At 39.4% G+C, this 22,151-nt stretch overlaps 1 protein-coding gene across 1 annotated transcript in view; it reads right to left on the bottom strand.

Moving 5' to 3' along the window:
- JADE2 (jade family PHD finger 2) overlaps window positions 1-21,889 on the bottom strand; it is a 108,589-nt gene extending 86,700 nt beyond the window's left edge. Inside the window, exons 1-4 of the mRNA XM_053461831.1 lie at window positions 21,528-21,889; window positions 7,288-7,345; window positions 6,455-6,540; window positions 490-647 (exon numbers count right to left, since the gene is read on the bottom strand). Of these exons, the coding sequence (XP_053317806.1) occupies window positions 490-647; window positions 6,455-6,540; window positions 7,288-7,345 (302 nt within the window). The 5' untranslated portion in view covers window positions 21,528-21,889. The remainder of the gene's footprint in view (window positions 1-489; window positions 648-6,454; window positions 6,541-7,287; window positions 7,346-21,527) is intronic.
- Window positions 21,890-22,151: the final 262 nt, after the last annotated feature.

Genomic DNA, 22,151 nt, shown 5'->3' with positions numbered 1-22,151 from the left:
TTTGTTCTCTTCTCCAAATAAACTAAAACATAATTAAATAAAATAAATATTTAGATTAATTCCCATTTTCAGTGCCCAGGGTGTATATTGTTATTGTTTGTTATAGCACCGTATTTGCATTCATCTGACTTTTCATTTCAGCATTATTGATCGTTAACTTTTCTAGCTAACCTTCTATGCTGATGGGTAAATTGATTGTTTCTTTTATCTTCATCACATAGTGATTTAATCATTTCCTTAAAATTCATATTTTCATTGTCTTTTGATAGACAACAAACTAAACCCACTCAACGAGACAAAAGGTTTTTGGTGGAGGCTTAGTTAACATAATTGCAATGTATAGCTCTGTAAATTCGTCAGCTGACGTTTTCTGCACATTGTGCTACTGATTTCAATCCTTATGTAAATCAGCTAGAAGTGAGCATTTAATTACAGTTAAAAGAATGTAATAAAACAGATTGGTTTTATGACATATCAGAATGTTCTTACCTAACCTCCGGCTGTGGTGCTGCTTCTAAGCTAGCAGGCACCTGCACACCTTTCTCCCATTCTTGCCTCCAAGGGTCTGCTAGAATGTAGAAATCATCTGGGCCAAACTGATACGAGTCTGGAATTTTCATGGCTGTTATCAAATCAGTGCGAAAAACCTGGCGGATATACAATCAAAAATACATTAAAATGAATAAACTTGCAATATCTTGTATACAATCACTGGGTTTAAACGTCATAATGTACAGAGGCCTAGGTGAGTACAAAACATCCATCAGTACTGTGACAAATAATGTGACATAAAATTGGCCAAGCCAATGCTTTTTGGTAAAGGTTACATTGGACTAAATATTGAAGCTCTAGTCTGTATCCTACAGAATATTTGCATTAAAAAAAAAAAAAACTCAGGAGATCTGTTCCTGCCACTGGATAACTGGTGAAGAGCTGCAGTTGAAAAATTGTCCGGCAAAAGTCATTTACTACTAGAGGTCTTTCAAATCAAGTTCAAGGAAAATAAAAATATCCAAACTTTTTAATTTCTTTTCAAGACATAGGAAACTGAGAAAGCTGCATGTTGTCACTTTGACACTAAATATTGTCAATTTAAAAGGACTAGCTCCTCGGCTTGATTTTCATATCACGAGCATCTCTTCACAAAATTTTTTGTGACAGAAAACTGTGGCCATTACTACATAACAAAGCTCTGCAGCAGATTTTTTTCTTCACAATAATTAGTCATTGAGAGAGAAGGAGGAGATGTAGGGAGGGAGAGAATAGGGGAAGAGAGGGATGAGAGGGAAAGAACAGAGAAAAGGTGTATGGAAATGTAGCCGGTTTTAGGCTGGAGGCTGGCATAGCTGCAAAGGGGGGGGTGTGGGACTCCATCTTAATGCCTATGGTTTTGGAACAGTATGATTCATGGTATGATTAATGCACCTATAAATCGAGCAAATACGGTATATAAATATGTCTTTAAGATGCCACATATGTTCAGTATACACATTATTATTGTTTGTGCAATGGATAATTCTATAATCATTTCACTAGATACATCATTTGTAAGAAGGTTCTTTGTAATAATATGGTTTTATATAAAATGAAAATGTGCTTGCACCAGAGAGAAAAGAAATGACCTTGCTGCCTTTTTGGCTCCTGAAATGGGTTAACACTCGCAAAAAATGAAACTGAAAGATGAAGTATAAGCTGCTTTTCAGATGAAATAAGAACAAATTATTTGACTCATATGGAAACAAAATGATTAATAATAGTTGTCAAACCTTAAGTTTTACAGGAGGGATTTCCCCTCCTTTAATCATTGTCCAGAAAACAAGTTAGAGCATGTATGAAGCACGTGTAATATGCTCATGAAATAAGGGAACAAAAACAATGTAATAAACATTAAAACTAAAATGAACATGCAACTCCTGGGGATTGGTAAAAAAAATGGCTTTACAAGGTTGCCAACAAAATTCAGATGGCTGTATAACATGAAGTTGAACAAACTTTAAGCACACTTCTCTTATCAACAAATCTCAGGAGGTGTTTAAAAAGTTTTCTGCAACCATGGGCGTAGGAACCGAGGGGATAGATCCCCCCAGTAACTCATGCGGGGGGGACCGATCATGAAGAACCCCCCCCAGGGCCGTAGGAACCCCCCAATAGAAACGCCACAGGAGGAGAAAGAGGGGGGTGCCGAGCGGTCGTTTCGGCAACCGCTCGGCGTCCTTCTGTGTCCTCTGCTCCCTGCCGCCACGTGTCTCAACGCTGCCCCGACTGCAATGGTGGGAGCATGAGGCTTTTGTCTCGGTGCCGGTGCTCAGCAGAGAAGCCGCACATATCGCGACAGAGCAGAGAGACAGAGGCCTCGCGCTTCCACTACAGGACTGCACGGTAAGTGAGGGGGTTAGGGAGAGGGAAGCTAGTGAGAAAGTGGGTTAGGGAGGGGGTAGATAGTGTGAGAAGGGGTTAGGGAGGGGCTAGATAGCGTGAGAAGGGGGTAGGGAGGGGGCTAGATAGTGTGAGGAGAAAGAGGGGGGTGCCGAGCAGTCGTTTCAGCAACCGCTCGGCGTCCTTCTGTGTCCTCTGCTCCCTGCCACCACGTGTCTCAACGCTGCCCCGACTGCAATGGTGGGAGCGTGAGGCTTTTGTCTCGGTGCCGGCGCTCAGCAGAGAAGCCGCACATATCGCGACAGAGCAGAGAGACAGAGGGGGTTAGGGAGAGGGAAGCTAGTGAGAAACGGGGTTAGGGAGGGGGTAGATAGTGTGAGAAGGGGGGTTAGGGAGGTGGTAGATAGTGTGAGAAGGGGGTAGGAAGGGGGTAGATAGTGTGAGAAGGGGGTAGGAAGGGGGTAGATAGTGTGAGAAAGGGGGGTAAAAGTAACAAAAGGGGGGTAGTAAGCATATTGAAATAAAGAGTGAGAATGAATGAATTAAATGTGGATGAATTGTGTGAATGAGTAAGAGAATGAATTAATCCACGTGTGGATGAATTGTGTAAATGAGTGAAATAATGAATTGATGTGTGGATGAATTGCTTTAATTTTTTGTGAGCTGGGCTGTTTGGGGAGAAAGTTGGCTCACACTGGGCTGTTTGGGGAGAAAGTTGGCTCACACTGGGCTGGCCTTTGGGGTGTTCAACCGGTAATCTATGCCTGTAATATAGGGGGTTTCTATCTTTAATGCTGACTTTTTATGTGAATTCCAGTTGATCTATACCTGAAAAGCTGGGTTTGTGTGTTATTCTGTTGATCCATATCTGTTATGCTATGTTTCCATACATTATTTATATATATACCTGCAAATATAGGGTTTGTATGTCTTATTCAGTTACTCTATACATGCATGTGCTGTTTCCATGTGTTGTTTATTTGATCTATACCTGAACTACAGGGAGTAAGTAAAAGAGAGGTGTGGCTTAGTGAATGAGGGACAAAGGGACTCAGGGGATGATTACGGGGGGGGGGACCTCTCAATGTCACAGAGTATACACAGAAACAAAGGTTGGAATGCAGCACTCAGTTGGGAGATGGTACACCAGCCAGGGTACCACCAAGTCCTTCAATAAATCCAAAATAGAGAAGCAGAGGCTCAGCACTCATATGGTAAGGTGAGTTTATTTCACAAGGGCAACGTGAAAGACCTGTGTGTCGAAACATTGCCTGTGCTAAATAAACTCACCTTACCATTTCAGCGATGAGCCTCTGCTTGTCTATTTTGGATTTAATGTCACGGAGTAGTCAGAAGGAGGGAATACTGCACTGACTCTACGGTCAGTGCGGCACATATATTTTTTTGGTGTGGGAGTGGAGGGAGTGATTGCATGCTAGGGAGCGTGGAGCGCGGCCAATGGAAATGTTTGCAAAAAAAGAGATCTGGGAGAAAGTGGGATCTGATGGGGAAAAATGCTGTCTCCCCAGATTTTTAGGGGTTCTTACGCCCATGTCTGTAACCAAATTGATAATAACCTGTCACTAGCAATTATCATGATCGTTTTAGCTCGCATTTATTTAGACCAAAGATGGTGTATGTTTAACTTGGTAGAAACTCTTGTTTGAAAAATGAGTAACTAGTAGCTGCAATTAAAAACACTTGCAAAGTATGAAAATGAGAACTGATCTTGATCACTACTTTGATGTAAAACATAGATAGAAGTTGGCCTGAGTGTTTTAAACGCTATAAACATTATTATACCTGAACCATCAGCATTCTTGTGAGCACATGAAAAAAGCCCACTTCGCCAGGGGTTGAGAAGTATTTGTTAAGGTTAAGTTAGTTAAGCTAAAACCTGTGTATAGATCTTTATGTTCTACTGGATTACATTGCATTGTATTGTATATTTTAAGTAATATCCAAGGCAGAGAGAAGGCAAGGCCTGCCACTGAGTAAGAGCTTTAGCTTGAGTGGCAAGTAGAAATGCAAGATTGATAATATACAGAAAATAAAAAAATTTCAATGCAACATTGTTTCCGTATAATCCCATTTGGTGCCCTAGACCATTAAAGAAGAAATAATTTCAATGTGAAGTGTGGTGCACAGGGTACAGTAACAAATGAATTCCTGAATTCTGATAGAGAAGCATTTTAGTTCTTATCCTGAAAGCCCACTCAAAGGTTCACATATCTTATATCGGAAAATGCTTTTGGGCTGCATCTAAATAATCATATCATAGATCTGGTAAACCTCCATAACCCCATCCACTCAAACTCTAATCGGAATGTCTTTCACATCTGAATTGCCTTCAATTACAGTAAGGAAAAAAAAGGACCCAGTTATTCCACTCAAAAGCTACTAAATTATTTCTGAAAGCTGAATGTTAAATTGGACACCGATGAACAAGGCAGTTAGCAGAATAGAATCAATTCTGTAAACAAGAATAAAATTCACCATTTTATTTATGTTTACTAAACTGTTTACTATTTCTTGGTTACTGCAGAAATGTACACATTATCTATAAAAAGGCTGCTGCTTAGCAACACAGCTTTTTATGGTTTTGCATGGATGATGTTAATTGCTGTTACAAACAATATGAGCAACTGTTTAAGACGCTTTAAAGCAAATAGAATAACCAACTGAAGCAGAAGAAAATGACAACAGGAAGATGGAGATTAGTGTATTAGCAAAGAAATTAAAAGATCATGTGGTAAAATGATTGCAACTAAAGAAAAGGGTAGACAAGATGCTTTCAAGGTCCTTATGTTTAAAAAAAGACATGGGAAAACGAGACAAAGGTAACCACATCAGCATCTTAAACATATATGGGATGTAAAAATGAAGAACTAGGTATGGTAAAATAGTTACTATGTGTGCACTGTTTTAGCAGACTACAAGTGCAACTCTATGCACAGGGATTGTCTTTTCATTCTTGTAGTTCCTCTGTTGGCACTTCTACTCAACCTTTAAATTTTGATGTCCCCGGACATATTGTGGTGTGGAGACCTTTCTAAACTAAAATAAAACTTTTGTAAGGATGACATTATTGATAATTAATATCTTCCATTCCACATTACGCCACTTATAATTTAGTTTACACTCTGGTTTCACAACAGGAGCTGTTCCATTTCAGTTACTAAATGGCTCACAGCAAAGAAAATTACATATGATGGAGATAAGTGTATTACCAAAGAAATTATTTGATCATGTGGTAAACACAAGATTAACTTCCAGAGACCTGTTCAAATACATTTACCTATCTTATTTTAAAAGAACTGCCTCTGTATGATCACACTACGAGTTCCCTACAGCAGGTGTGAGGAAAGCTTCTGTTACATATAGGGACTTAACAGACAACCAGATGCATTTTGGGGCATTTCAAGTCATTTGGTTGAATGATTAAGAAGGAGAAAGGAAGATAATATAGTATTTCACTAAAGGAGATATTTACTACAATTTTGTGTAAAAACAATTTAAAAAACTGGTAAACTCTAAAGAACAAAACAATAAAACCTTCCCAAAACTTGGGAAGGAGACAGCTTATACTTTAGAGCCAGCTAAAGACTTACAGAAATCTCTGTTAACATCTCTGTTGACGAGTCAATCACACATAAATGAATGAACAATAAAAGCATTAATGGGAGGACATGCAGAACTAGTTTTGCTTTATCTTCCCTCTGTGATTTACATGATTCAAAAAGCTTGCAGTCGATTAACTCTTTAAATAATTCTATGCCTTAATGAGTCACTACAATATAAGAAATGTATTCTTCAGACTGACTGCCTGCCACTACATTTGCTTTGACTTCAGTAGATGCTGTCAGGAATTTGGGAAATTATATGAACAAAAATCTTTACTTTGTTTGTAGCTGTGCTGAAATCTAAATTACAAATGATCTGACAATCACAACCAAAGCAGTTGAGAACGGTGTTCCAAGCAGATGTGACTGTAGAGCTTTCTCATGACCACATACTTCTAGATTTATCATTAAAATATCCCTTTGTCATTATATTTTAAATGCATAACAAATCAAACCTCTGATGGTTTCTTCTCTGTCTGTCTTGGCCATGTGATTTTATTTGCTGGGACTTTGGAGCATCTTGACCACGATGTTGCATGACCTGAAGCAAGCAAGACAATAAGAAATTCTATAATACACGTGTTTTTAAAAATCCCCCAAAAACATACTACCAAATATGCCCAGAAGTGCCAATATTTATGAACATGTCACTCATGTTCTTTGATCTACTACCAGATGACACAACATTAAGCCAGTTTGTTAAAAAAAGTTTTTCTTTTCCAAAATGTACCGCTCACTCCATGTTTATGATATATATGTGCATGTTTAAACAAAAAAGTATAATCTCAAATCTGTCAAAAAAACAAAGTTGAACCTAATGATCCTTAGGGGGAAAAGTTTTACCAAAGCTAGGCAATAATTGCTTCCAGAGATAATATATATAAATTTAGTTTGTCTGACAATAGTTGCTAAATAAAATAGATTTATGAGGGATATGGATTTGAAAGCAGACAACACTGTTCCACAAAATGTAAAATTTTGCACAGAAATGTTTCTTTATAATGCCCACAACAATCGAATGTTTACATTTACAGATTAGCAGTGTTCTGAAGTTATTCTTTCACGTTTAAAACACTGTACAAAAGAGAGACAAAGCATGTACATTTGTGCCAGATCTAAACATGGTGTTGGACAAAAACTAAAAGTGAAGGTAACCAAACTAAAAATTTTATAATTTGTTGTCCAATTAGATACTTATTGGATTCAACAAGTAGATCACTAATTAAAAGCATGGGGGTAACATCTAGAACACTGCTTATATTTCATGTATTCAGAAAATTAATCTTACTATCAGTGGTATCCGAGTCATCACTGCTAAATGAGAATTTCCTCCTCTTCTCTTCCATCTGTAAAAAATAAAAAAATAAAATAACGTTACCATCATATCTACAAAATTCATGACGGTACCACAATCCATTCTGCTAGGCAGATTTGTCACCCTTTCGCCTCCCTTACGAAGTACTACCTGTGTGCACCCCTGGAGTTTGTCCCTGGTCTTGGAAAATCATCACAAAGTCCCGCGGCCGTTCAAACTTAAAAGGCTCAACCCGAGGGGCAACATCGGAGGGGGAAGAACTCTTCTGGGGCAGAGGGGCTTCCACCAATGGGGACAAACTGCCCCACCCTGCACCAGTGTCTCCTCTATTACACTATGAGTGACAAAACCTAATTTACTTTATGCCTTACTGTTGAGATGCTGGCATTGGAAATATTAAAATATGGTGTAAGCACTCACAGGTCAGGGGAGAGTGTTAATGTTAATAGATAATGTTAATTGGAAGCTCTTTTTTACCAATATGCACCAAGACTGTCTGATATCAAAAGGACATTAAAAGAAGCATGTGGTTAATATGTTAAAATTATACCCCCTATCAATTTATGATCCCTGCATACTAGCCCACTAGTTATGCAATAAACACTTTCTCACTCTAGCGGTCAACCATATTAGGGGACATCTGCACCAGACACCAATGCCAGTCAAAGTTCAGAGAACATGCTGATTGGTCAGTGACAGTTATTGCCCAACAACTGAAGCTCCCACTTTAAGTGAAAACATAAGGCTTCCATATTTTCAGGAAGCAATAGGAATAGTCATTGAAGGGCTAGACCTTCTTTTGGCTTTCTGTGGTACTCTTAAGAAATGACACCGCTCAATGCCATCAAACAAATTCATGTGGAGGGCACACACCGCTTAAAATACTAGATGGGGTGTCTGTCTAACAAAAGGGATGGGTAAAGTGTAATAAGTAAGGTGAAATAGTGAAAAGGGTGACTGCAGATTAGATCTTCCAGCAACATATATCAGGAACTAACTGTGCATGGCCACCATTGAAGTAGACTGTGTTTGTCTATTTTTGACTTGCTTGAAGATCAGATCAAATTTAATGACCATCATATGCAGAAATCCAGATAATTCCAAAAGGGTTAACATACTTTTTCCTGCAGTCACAGAGCAATACAATGTAGTAGAACAACTTTCAAAAATCGTTTCGTTCAGTTTATAGTATGTCAGTGGCATATTCCAGCCTAGGATGGCAATTCTTTGGGAGGTATCAGTCACTGTGCTGCGTTACTAGGGCAAATTTTCCTTTGTGGGCATGGATGTTCCTTGAAATGTGCTTTAATGTGACCCTTTCAAATTAAATACAGACTTATTAAATGTTTTGTTCATGGCACTTTTAAAGTTATATAAAATGAAATGATTACACCAAGAAGCAACTGCAGGTGACTTGTGTCTACATAGGATTCTTAAAAAAATAAGTTTAAAATACTTAAAAATGTTTAAAAATGAAAACAAAATATTTGTCAGATATTTTTTCTAGTCTCGCAAGAATTTTAATAAGAGTATTCTCCGGAGTACTAATTACTTGGATGAACAAGGTTTTGCTCACTATGCCCCAAAGCTACAGAAATTCCTAGAAGGAGGAATTGATTTAACCGTATAAATGAGACAGTGTGCTTAGCCAAGTTCTTTTTCAAGTTCAATTATAGTGTATAGCTGTAAACAACATACAAGAAAGATTAAGCTTTGATTTAACACTTCATATCTTCATATAAGTATAAAGCAGATTAGAAAACACCTAGGCTAAACCCCCTTTAACATGTGGGCATTATAATCTAATCTCTGTAGACAGCAATTATTTAAACATTTTTACATTACTTTTTCATTTGTTCAGTACTTTCTAATAAGCTTATATACTATACTTAAGTATTTGCTCTCATCTTAGCGGAGATTTTTTCAACATTTAAACTTCCTGGTGCCTCACCGTATCATTAAACCAAAAAAAAAAAACATTCTTCAATCCATTTTCTTTATACACCTACTGAACAACCCAAGTTCCTGATCAAGGATTTATGTCTACTTTTATTCAGTAGATCTGTCACCTCTTCATACCATCTAAATTGCAGAATAGAAAAATGGTTTAGATGACAACCTTACTACTGAAATACCTTTTTGATTAGCAATCTTTATTATAATCAGCATTTACAAAATTACAGTTTAATAACAAAATTATAGTTAGCCATGTTTACAACTCTGAATAAACTTTAGTAACCTCTACATAATGGATGTACATGACGTACTGTCTGTTTTATAACATGTTCCCTTTTGTTGATCTGACACGCTTACTCATTCTCTGTTTATTTCTGTACAGTTCACATCTACCCAGCTTCTGCATACTTCTCGGAGTTCAAATTACACAAAAACAGACAGAAAAACAGCAAGGCATTAAGTCACATATTGCTTTCTTAGACCCATAATGTCATAACATGACATAAAAAGTTCTACAAACATAAATTCTACATCATAAAATACCATTAAGCATTTTAAGTATGACTGCTATATTAAACAAACTAAGCAGATATTTGCAGTAGTGCTTGGATACAATATATATATAGTACTAAAACGTGCTATTAAAGAGACAATTTACAGCCCCACTACAGAAGAATGCATATCATAGTACTCAAGTAATTACCTGTTGTAGAAAGTGCCCACTTGCCTTCCTTCACTGTGGTTTAATAATTCTTACTACTGATTGGCTGCTTAAAAGCCACCAATCAGTGGCAGGAATGATTTCCCAAAGAAATCAACAGAAGTGCTTCCTCACATGTGCACAGGAACTACCAACTGCAGCATTAGCAGAGTCAGTGTTGGGGCAGTGAGTACATCAAAGTACATGTAGATGGGTTTAGGGAACAAGCTGGGAGAGAAAGGAAAATGCAAATGCAGAATCCCCTATGTATTTGCTAGGAGTACACCTTGAAAGTATAAAAGTACCTGCTCCAAAAATATGATATCTGTGTCCCGTTGTGCTTCTTGCAAGCACATGGAGGTATTATGCAGAATCCACCCATATGCATTTGTATCCTTCCCTACCCTCAGCTCCTAAGTTTGTAGGAAATACGTTTGGTCTAATACATGTATTGCTGACTGTGTTGTGTACAGTCGGCTCCATCGCTGGTTCATTGATGGTGAATGGTCATTGAAGCAGCAACAACATGGACACAGCTGCAGCTGTACTCACAAAGTTATTTAATATTTAATTGTGAAGCTGCATGGTGCATTGTACTGCCCCTTTAACGATTATGTAGGAAACTTTTGGGGGCTTTATTTAAAACCCAGTATTTTAGTTCTTCAAGCCACGTATTAAGTGGTGCAAACTACAATTATCACATAAACCATGACTGAAATGTATCCAAAAATGAATATGTAACTTGGCAAAGCCCTCACTGTATCTTAATATGGTGATAATATTAACTTTGCCGCAAATCTTTTAAGAGAAGTCAACATGGGTGTAACCAGTTCAATAGGAAATACTTTGAATAATTTCTGTAGGTAAAAATCACTTCGCTACAATAAAGACTACTTATACAACCAGTGGTCAGCTCTCTGAAAAGTCTGCCCATTTAGTAATGTTTGACCAGCATCCTAGTTTCCAAGAAGTAGTAAAAAAAAGGAGTTACATAAAATGTTTGTCAGTAAATACACAGATTTGCTCAAATGCAGTGCCACAGTCTGATGTGTATAGGCCATTTAACAACTTATCTTCTCAGTTTGCTATTATGCTGATTAACCATTAGAATATGTACATAAGAAAAGTGCAACATGTAGGCTCAAGACATGTCTGCTTTAACCAACAGCAGCAAGAGGAAGATAAGGTTACAGAAATAATCAGATTATTAAATTCAACCACAAGCATTTAAGGCATTTTTCAGTTTCATACATGCATCAGGGGTGTAATGCATACATTGTAATTGAGAAGGATCAGAGAGATCAGAAAAGGTCTCCAAACCTTAACCTTAAAATATAATAAAATAAGAAAGGAACAAAAAGCAGGCACATTTGCCCCAACCTTAGAATGCCAACAAAAGCCTATCTCTTGGTTCACAAAACGTGTTGTATAGTTTGATTTGGTAAATTAAATTGGCCAAGTTCAAAGATGTCCCAAATTGGACACGGTGCAGATTGAACAGATGTCATAATTCCAGTTTGAAGAAACTGAATAGCTCATGTCCCAAATGTAGCCTTTTAGCCCCCAAACAACCTGACAAACATGAATGGGTGGTATCACTGTATTCAGAAGTTGTTGGATAATACATATTGGGGTTTTATTTCGTAGTAACATATACTAAGAGCTGTAAAGTCATACCTCATTATCTTTTGTAGATGAGCAAGAGAGTTTTCAAATAAATCATAAAAAAGTGAAAGTTTTTTTTTCCAGATTACCACCATTTTTTCTAGTAAACCTAATATGATAAAAACATAATGGTATGTAAAGAAAGCCCTTCTTGTCCCGAAAAATAAAAACTATTTAAATTTGTGTGCGTGCAAGAAATGAGAGAAGGGTACAAAAAGAAGAAAACAAAACAGTCTGCTCCTTAAGGAGTTAAATACCTGTCAAAAGGATAACAAAAAGCTTTGAGGCTACCCTTTGATACATGTAAAGCAAATTACTCTTTGCATGGCCATTCAAAGCATCTTGCTTTTGGGATGCAAAAGTAGCCCAAGTTTAAGGAAGCACATTTTCCTAGCAATCATTTCTTTAAAAAGGTTTTGTGCAAGAAATTAAAATCTCTAGGCTATATAAATCTAGATCTCTTTTTGTTTAGGTCTCTACCAAATGATTCTGGTAAATTATGTTTGCACCAGTTAGCTGATATAAATATATTTAATACAAATTATATTAACACTTTAATGCAGGGCTCGACAAATCCCAGGCGTCAGGTCGCCATGGCGACAGAGAATTTTGTCCTGGCGCCTAGGTTTTGTCAGCCTCTTACATCCAGAAAAAATTGTGGATGTAAGAGGCTGAGTCACCACATGGGGGCGCTGTTGCTGTCTGCCCAGAAGTCTGGGCAGACAGCACAGCCACTCCGAGCCCGCCCCCGAGCCTGAGATCACTCCCACGGAGTGAGCCTGAGATCACTCCCACGGAGTGAGCCTGTAGGCTGAAAACGCGGTTGCTGGAAAAGCAGCACTCGTGTTTTCAGCTGCCACAGGCAGCCTCAGGGAAGGGGGTTGTGTGTTGATTGGGTCCCCACACAAGTCTGGGGACCTCACCCAACACCCCCCAGCTGTCTGATCGCTCCATGGGAGCGACAGCGCAGCGTTAACCCCTTCAATGCCGCGATCGCGGCATTTAGGGGTTAATTCCCGTTTTGGGGGCTTTGCTGCTGGTGGTCTGCCTGGAAGCCCAGGCAGGCCAGCAACAGCAAAAACGAGCCCCCACAAGCCCTTTGATGACTCCTGTAGGTATGGAAGCCTACAGCAGTCATCAAAGAGACTCCCTCTGCAATGGCTGGTCCATAGACCAGCAATTGAGTCCCAGCTGCCAGAGGCAGCTTCAGGGACAGGGGAGAGGGTTCTTCGGTCTCCACATGAGTGTGGAGACCAGCCCCAACACCCCCCCCCCGCTGTCTGATCGCTCCCTGAGAGCGACAGTGCAGTGTTAACCCCTTCAATGCCGCAATCGCGGCGTTTTAGGGGTTAACTCCCGTTTTGTAAGGGGCTCTGCTGCCGGTGGTCTGCCTGGAAGCCCAGGCAGACCAGCAACAGCAAAAAAAACGAGCCCCCACAAGCCCTTTGATGATTCCTGTAGGCATAGAAGCCTACAGCAGTCATCATAGACTCCCCCCTGCAGTGGCTGGTCTATAGACCAGCAATTGCTTCCCAGCTGCCAGAGGCAGCTTCAGGGACAGGGTGAGAGGGTTCTTTGGTCTCCACATGAGTGTGGAGACCAGCCCCAACACCCCCCTGCTGCCTGATCACTCCATGAGAGCGACGGTGCAGCGTTAACCCCTTCAATGCCACAATTGTGTATGACACATTCGTGGCATTGCAGGGGTTAACATTTGTCCCCACAAGCTTGTGGGGACTAAATATCTGTCAATGCTGTGCTCCAATGGAACATCAGCATCGAAAGAGTTAAAAAAAATGAAAAAAATGTATTTACAAAAAAACAAACAGCACTGACCTGAAAGTCCAGGGTGCTTCCAGGTCAAACGCTGTGAGTTTAGTAAGTGGGCTGATGATGATCAGATCACTCCTGACCAACTGTTAGTTTAAAAAAATCCTGGCTCCTAACTTTTTTACCTGGCGCCTAGATTCACAACAAATTTGTCAAGCCCTGCTTTAATGTGTTATAAACAGGATGTCCACTTTAGTTTTAGCCTAGAGTGAAATCGGCTGCTTGTGGCAACTACTGCTGGGTCATGTGCCATAAGTTCTAACATAAGTTCTTCCATTTAAACAGTATTAGGAGTTATCATAGTTACATTGCCCAGTGTGGTATACCACAATATCAAAGTCATCTGCAGCTTGAATGCATGGGTTTACCACCTCATTAGCTTCTGTCTCATATAATGAATCACTCATAATGTTAAAGTAAAATATCATGTAGGAAACTGCTAAAAATATTTGACTGTTCACATCATTTAAAACAGGAGTAGTCAAAAGCAACAGGCGGTCATGTGCATAAAGTGCATTTGTTGGCTAGAGTAGAAATAAAAACAAGAAATGCATTTTTCTCAATCATAGTTTCATTAAATATGATAAAATAGTTTACATGTGATTTAATACTTGCTAGAAAAACTCATTTTTCTATGCGGTAGTCTTATATTCAGGCTTTTTCTTTTCTAAATTAATATTCAAATTTGGGGGGGTCGTCTTATAATCGAGCAAATATGGAAAACATTTTAGTTGTAACCATCATTCCTCAAAAATGTAACGTGTTTATTTTGAGATGGAGAGCAACAGTTCCCAACAATAGCAGCATTGTCAAAGAAAACAGGTCAAAAAGGAAACATTCCAGCTGTTCATACAATCCCATGTCAAACCAGCTATGTTTACTGGATATTACAGACATTGGTTTCTTGATAATTTTTACAAGCATCAACTGTAATGCATAGCTTTTATTGATGAATCACATGAATCAATGAATCACTCTGTATAGAGTGAGCATGTGCATGCAAAAATGTGGTGGGAGGGGTCTGCCTAATGCCAGTAACTGATGTCACTTGCAGTAATAGCTAAAGAAAAAAAAAAAGCACATATAAATATAGTAAAAAAAATAATCAGGTTTATGGGAACACATAGGCAGACTATACTGTACAAAAGGCTTCCATTATCGGAATATTTGCATTCATTTTCAACTTGGATGATTGGAGGATTACAATTTTGTGCAGAGACAATGTGTAGAGACAAACTCAGGGGGCTTAAAGTGTGAATTATACCTATATTTATTATACATATGTACTTATGAAGGGGTCAACAAAAAATAAAATTAAAAAAAAAGTCAGTATTTTTTTTCTTTAATGAAACTAATGAACACGCAAATACACACAGTAAGATTATATGAACTCCTTAATTATGTAACATGGACACACACAAACTAACACTAAACTGTTGGGTTCAACAGCGCTGGTGGGGTACAATTTGACAGCAAGGTGCTCCCCAAAACCTTAGGTGCCAAGAAGAGATCTCTGGTAGTGTAAGTGGTTTTAATGCCGATGAATGTCTTTGATTAAACGGTGTTGCTGTAATGCCTCGACGTTGAGGCATTCTGCAACACCAAAATTGATTGCAGGGGCCCCATGTGGCCCCTCCCTGGGGCATTGTCTGTCATATAGTGTATTGCAGTGGATACCTGATTTAAAAGAGCTTAGGAGGCAGCCAAGAGCTGTATATTCATTCCTAAAGTACGTGTGTGGAAAAAAAACACAAGAAATGACTACTACAAGCTTTGACAAAGGCTGATGGTAGAATTATTGCATGGAAAGAGTTGAAATATCAACATTTAAAATACCTTGGGTGTCTAGTTTTCAAACTATACATGCTATAGTCATAGTGACCCAAAACATGTGTTCAAAGCTTCCATCTACTTGTCTTATTCGTACCAGGTTGTATGCTCCTGAAAAACCTAGTTTGGTGGACACTGTAGAGCTTTTTTAACCTGTTGAAGAATTCTGGAATGGTATTATTGACCGTGCTGCATTTTAGGCCCCTGTAGTTAACATAGGGACATAAAGTTCCCTCTTTCTTGGTGAGAAGGAAAAAAAACTGCACCTGTTGGGAACCAAGATAGTTTGGTGAAGTCCTTCCCTACGTTTTCTTCAATATACTGATCCATGCCATCAGTTTCAGGAATAGACAGAGGATAAACACTAATGAGAGTTCTTTGGGATATTTTCTCAATCTCGAGATCAGGGAGGCCATCTGTTCCTTTACTAGTAAAACATCCACTAGCAGAATGTAAAGGCCTACCTTCAATGGCATCTGCAGCAGTGTACTTGGTACTTGGGGGGGGCAGGGGGTCCGTTCCACCCAAGGTGCCTCTCATCAAGGGTGGCACACAAGGCCTGTCCAATATTATTCAGGGCCAGTCTGATCTTTGTGAACAATTTTGGAACAGAGGCTGGAACGCGGAAGGTCACATTAACATGAGGTTAAACACAGAAGCGAGCAGCAAAAAATCCTAAGGGAGTATGCATGTATGACTGTATGTACGTTAGCATGAGAGTGTTTGTGCGTGGCCATGTATGTACAGTAGTTTGAAAAAGAAAGTATACCCTCTATGAGGAGTGGGCCAAAATTCCTTCACAACGATGTGAGAGACTGATAAAGTCATACAAAAAATGATTACTTCAAGTTATTGCTGCTAAAGGTGGTTCTATAAGCTATTGAATCATAAGGTGTATCTGTTTTTCAGACATAGGTTCTCCATTTGGCTTTATTTTTTAATAAATCATGACAGCGTAATATGACATGTGTTCATCTGAGGTAGCATTTACCTAATTTTTAGACCTGCTGAGGAACAGATGATTGTCATTAGGTCGTGATATGTAAAGCCATAGAATTCAAAGAGGGTTACTTTCTTTTTCACACGACTGTATGTGCATGTGTAAGCAGACGGTGCAGGTTTTTTTTGTTTAGAATTATACTTTACAAGCATGTGTGTGCACAGGGGTTCTCATTTGGAAATCTCATGCAAGCCAGAGCTGAAGTCGGCTGGGACATAGACACACTACAAATACACAAAAGGAGAATTTAAGGAAATTATGAAATTTTGACATCTGGTCATCCTGCGCCCATTTCCTATTTGGGACATCTTTGGAGCTGGCCAATTCAATTTACTCCATCAAGCCATCTATTTTTTAAAATCTAGACAGGGTATTTCAAATGCTGGTATTTTAACTCTTTACATGCACACATTTTACCACCAGCCACCGTCAATTGTTTTTTTTGCATGTTTTTTCCCCCACGCATTCTACATGAGGTATGAATTTTGCAGCTTCTGGTATATGTCACTGCCAAAAAACACCCCAATATGTGTTCAGCAACATCTCCTGAGTACAGTGACACCACCCATGCATAGGCTTATCAGGTTGTTTGGGGTTAAAAGGCCACATTTGGGACATGAACAAGTACGTTTTTTAAATTGCAATTTTGACATGTGGTCATTCTGCCCCCATGTCCAATTTGGGACATCTCTGAACCCAGCTTAATCAATATACCCCATCAAATCATGTAGGTTTGAAAACTAGATATCCTAAGGTATTTCAAATTCTAGTGTTTTAACCCTTTCCATGCACTCGTTTTACCACCAGCCTTTGTCAAAGTTTCTGGTATTTTTTTTTTTCACACACATTGCAATTCAGGTATGAATTTACAGCCCCTGGTATATGCCACATGCAAACAACACTCCAATATGTATTCAGCAACATCTTCTGAGTACCACCCATGTATCTTGTCAGCCCGTGCTCAGGTCCTATTTAGGATATCTTTGAACCCAGCCAATTCGATTTACCCCATACAATCTTACATTTTTGGAAAACTAGACACCCAATGGGTATTTCAAATGCCAGTATTTCGACTCTTTCCATGGCAGGATTTTTGTGAAGATACTGAGGTGGGTTTTTGGCGTTTCTTAATGCCTCAATAATGAAGCATTTCAGCATCCAGTGTTACAAACTGCCATGTGCAAGCCAAAATAACTTTATAATCAACACAAATTTTGCATAAACTTATGCATCTCAGCACACAACTTACTTTAACTTTCTGATTATAAAAAGGGACAATAAAATGTCGCTGACACACCTACTATAGAAGAAACCTTTTTACTGTGAGCTGTGACTCTGTGCATTTTTCCAAAATGGGAAAAAAACAGACACAGAAGGCACTGCCCTTCTCCTTCGTGGTCTATTCTTGTCACCATTTTACAGTGACCTGTATTCAAGTTGAAGTAACTCTGTCGTGTAGGTCTTCCTTGCCGATAGTAAGCTAGGCAGCCAAGTGATTATAACTCCAAGTCACCCAGCCACTTGCCAAGACACAGTGTACAGTGAAAATAGAACCACATTTATTGAACAGGACACTCATGTGTATACACATAATTAAACACATAACGAAATCAAAACATTTAAGTACAATAGTTACACTCCTCTTTCCCACCAAGTCCCTCCTGCCTCCCAATGGATTCAGTGATCCCAACCCTGCAGGGAGATGTGCTTGGCCAGGGATATTTTGCTAGGATGGTGTGGGGAAAGGAGCAAATGCACATAGGGGCAACAAAACAAAACTGACAACATGAAAAGTTAAAAGAAACACACAACTACCATTAAAGTGCATATGATGGCTGGAGTGTCCTGTTAAACAGATATAGCTTTGTAATAGTAAATATGAGATTTCACGAGTGCCCAAAGTGCTCATAGGAACAGAAAAAGTAAACATGTGTGTTTAAAAAGCATTAACAAGAATGATGTCCCTATTTCATAAGCTAAATATAGAAAAAGAGGATACTGGGTGGCATATGCATACCATTCATTAAAAAGTTCTACTACATTTCCAGATAAAAAGATTTGTTAGCCATATATTGAATTGACCCACACTTAGTTGGGACTTAATCTAATAATTATAAAGTTGGGAAACTACTTGCCACTAAATTAAGTCCAATTCAAAGCCCAGGAACCAGAGTCTTTACCCTTCAAGATAAAGGGTTTAGGTGAGGGGTATCCATACATTTTCAGAATTAATATACAATTAGCCATTCAACACAGACTCTGGAAACTACTTAGATGACTGTAAAACCATATAAGTGTGGAACGAACCGAATGACTCAATAATCTAGAAGCCAACACACAGTACCACAAAGTACTCACCACATCCTGAACATTCCAACCCAAAATACAAAAGGTGTGTAATGCATAGTAAAGTGACCAGCTTGAAATCATTGTAATGTCAGAAATATTGCACTTAGCTGGGGCTACATCTTTCTCTTTCTTTCTCTTTTCTTTTAAGTCAGCACTCTATTGATATATGTGTTCCAAAACATAAATAACCAAAGCCTGAGATGACACGGTTATGTTTAACTTGTAAAAGTATCATTTAATGTCCACATATGACATAAAATTATGAAGTTATGGAAAATGCATGTAATTCTATAAATCTAAAATACCCGATTTCAGTATTTGTAAACCTGTTAAACGGTGCTGTCAAGAGGGCAAGGGTTCATCAAAAGTATGTTTTTCATGTTAAGTAATATTTATACAACCAAGTGAATAAAATGTATATCATGCGCTATAGTACAGCACAGAAACATTGAATTTTAATGTTGAGTCAGAACAAAAGATGCAAATGCAGAATGACACATTCTAGGACCAAAAAAAAACCAACAAAAAACTCTTCCCAACGGTTTGTCAGAAGAATACACAAGAACATCTGTTTGCAGCACCTGCATCCACAGTTGGTCCAGAGACGCTGCCTCTTGCAGCTGATCGGGTTTAAGCGTATCTACACCCTACACATTATGTGATAATGTGAAAATACATATTTGGCAAATAAAAATGAGTTGTTCTAAAAGCTCCTAAGTAATCGAATCAACAAAACTGTGAGGACAGTAACTGACAAAACAAACGTGTCTGTTGTATGCATCCAAACCGTGAATAAAGTGCCAGCTGAAATCTAAGTTACTCTGAGTGCTACAGTGATGTTGAAAAACAATGTGAGAGACACTTGCCTACTGCACCCTGCCCCATACACATCTTCCTACGCACAGCCAATTGCCAGGGTGCATGCTAATGACACTTCAGCTCTTAGCATGTCACTGTATATGCTAGTAGCTGTGATAGAGACAGGTACCTGCGGCACATCTCCATAATATTTGCCACACAGCGCAGGAGAGGAACCATAAGTATCTGAAAAGGGAGTGGTGTCATATGGTACACATTAGGTATTGTACAACAAACTGAAGCCAGTTGGAAATACATTATGGTAACATATGTAGACCAATATTGTCTGGACAAAAGTACTGAAGAAAAAGTAAACATGTGCGGAGAGATTGGCATGCCACAATATACAGGAACATTGGATGCAGCGGCATGAAATGAACTGCAACACACATAAATAGCATAATACGAACAAACTTCACATACAACATTTACATTACGGGCAAACCAAAACAAGTGGTGTGGCGCAAAGGCAAGTATTCTAGAAGTGCACTTTTGATGACATTGCATACACAAAATTAAGATGTCACTGGCAGTATCCGAGTCCTGTTAGATCTAAATTGCCCATCAGTGTTTTGAGCAGACTCTGTACATGTCAGTCGCTCTCTGCATGTTACTGCATGCTGCATTTTGTCTTGCTGTGTGTCTTCACGTGAGCTAAGTAAGCTGTTGACTCTAGAAAGAAAGTCCCTCTCGCAATGGGTGTGCATATATATATATATATATATATACATATACATATATACATACACACACACACACACACACATACATATGATTATGTGCATAGTTTAACATCATTTTGTCATTGGCTCCTCCTGCTTATCTTATACATGTGGGACTATCATGATGCTCTGAACACCTTCCATGTGAGCAAAAGTACATGACGTAGCTATTAAATGTTGCAAGTAGATCGAGCACTAGCAAACTGTAATTTATTCTTAAACATCATCTCCTTTAGAGCTCTATATTCTTAACCGATTGCTACGTTCCCGTGTAAAATTGAAGATGATCTCAGAGAGCATGCGAGAGGGGAGGACTTGCAATGACTGTGCATGTGCAAGAGAGCGATGCAAAGGGAGGGGGTGACTGCATTTTATTCCGTGTGTGCCAGGGGAGCGAGAGAGAAATGTTTATACAGAAACTGCTGCCGACGAAGATCTTGAGAAGCAGAGACGCCCCCAGAGGCATCGGAGGGGATTCGTGTGCGTTTCGGAAGGTAAACAACAGCCACGCCCCCTACAGCCCTCTCCCTCAACGTGCAGCACAGACCCAGCAGCAGTACATTTCCATTGCAATCATCACAGAGATGACAGCAGCCGTCCATCCTAGAATTTGTGCAAGCTGCTGCTTTAATAATGCATTTGTGTTCTAATGCCAGCCCCCCTCTCGCCAGAAGCCATCATAACCCAAGCTGAAGATCAGCCATGTCACAGAATCTATTGCAAATGCTGTGGCTTAAAATGACATAAGTGTTTTCTGGCGGATGTAAACGCAGCTCGCTATACACGTGAAATGCGAAGTAATCCATCCGTATGGCAGACGCAAGGATATTTTATATGGATGATCCACGACTCATAAATATGCGAGCAGCATGTAAACATGAAACTGCACTTTCCCCTCTCGTCCTGATCGCACTGGCATCCTGCCTCCAACTGGCGGCTATATCACTGGAAACCTGCCCAACACGATGCCAATAAACCTGGCATATGCCGGAGCGGGGTGCCCAGGCACAAGATGCTGCAGTCATTAATAAAGACGATTTTGTAAATACGCGATGCGTGCTTGGAAAACTTGTCGCTTATGCATTCCCCTCCCTCTTACTCTTTAAACATGCCTGTCCAACATGCGCAATGTCTTATGCTGGCACCCACCCACCTCTCGCCAGCTTCCACCTCTACAGGGCTCAGTACGAATTCGTTCGAATCCATCCTGCTCTTATATCTGCATTAAGTGCCCTGCACGAGCATAACGAATAAAAGCCGAAATGCACCATACAGTAAAAGGACATGGGCTTAAGCGGTTTACCTTGCTGTGTGTGTGGGGTGTCCTCACTGTTGAAATTAGCTCAGGTTAAAATAGGGGAGGATCCTACTGAAAAAACAGATAAGACCATTCCACAGAAAGTCCAGCGAATCATCGCACTCAGTATAGCAAAAGATGATATCCTTCCTTCTCTTTCCTCTCTCTCTCCCTTCTAGGAGTGGATAGAAAGTAACTCCATGTATGTCATCCAAAAATCAGCGTTCAAACGTGATGGCTGCTCTTCGCGATCGGTGCTGATCTCCTTCTAATGAAGATTTCCTTGAGATACACACATATATGTACATATGAGCGCGTGTATGGAGATATGAATGGTTGCGGGCTGTTCTGCTAGGAAAGGGGGTGGGTGCTGTGAGGCTTACTTTGCACTCAATCCTATGTCAGTCGCATGCAGGAGGGATATGGGGAGTTTTTTTTTTATGAGACTTGGCGATCCAGGTAGGGGGGTGTAACTCGTATCCCTCGGTCTCATGGTGTCCTCCTTTCCATCTGATAGAATCTCATATGTCTGTCTAGTACAGGATACATAGAGATATATACACAAATAAACAAGCTAAATGAGCGGGTGGCACTACAAGTCAAGTACTGTTTCTCCATGTTTCCCCCCTC

Source organism: Spea bombifrons, chromosome 4 (genome assembly GCF_027358695.1).
Source record: "Spea bombifrons isolate aSpeBom1 chromosome 4, aSpeBom1.2.pri, whole genome shotgun sequence".
Classification (NCBI taxonomy): Eukaryota; Metazoa; Chordata; class Amphibia; order Anura; family Pelobatidae; genus Spea; species Spea bombifrons.
The sequence above is the reverse complement of the archived record's forward strand: the minus strand, read 5'-3'. Positions and strand labels throughout refer to the sequence as shown.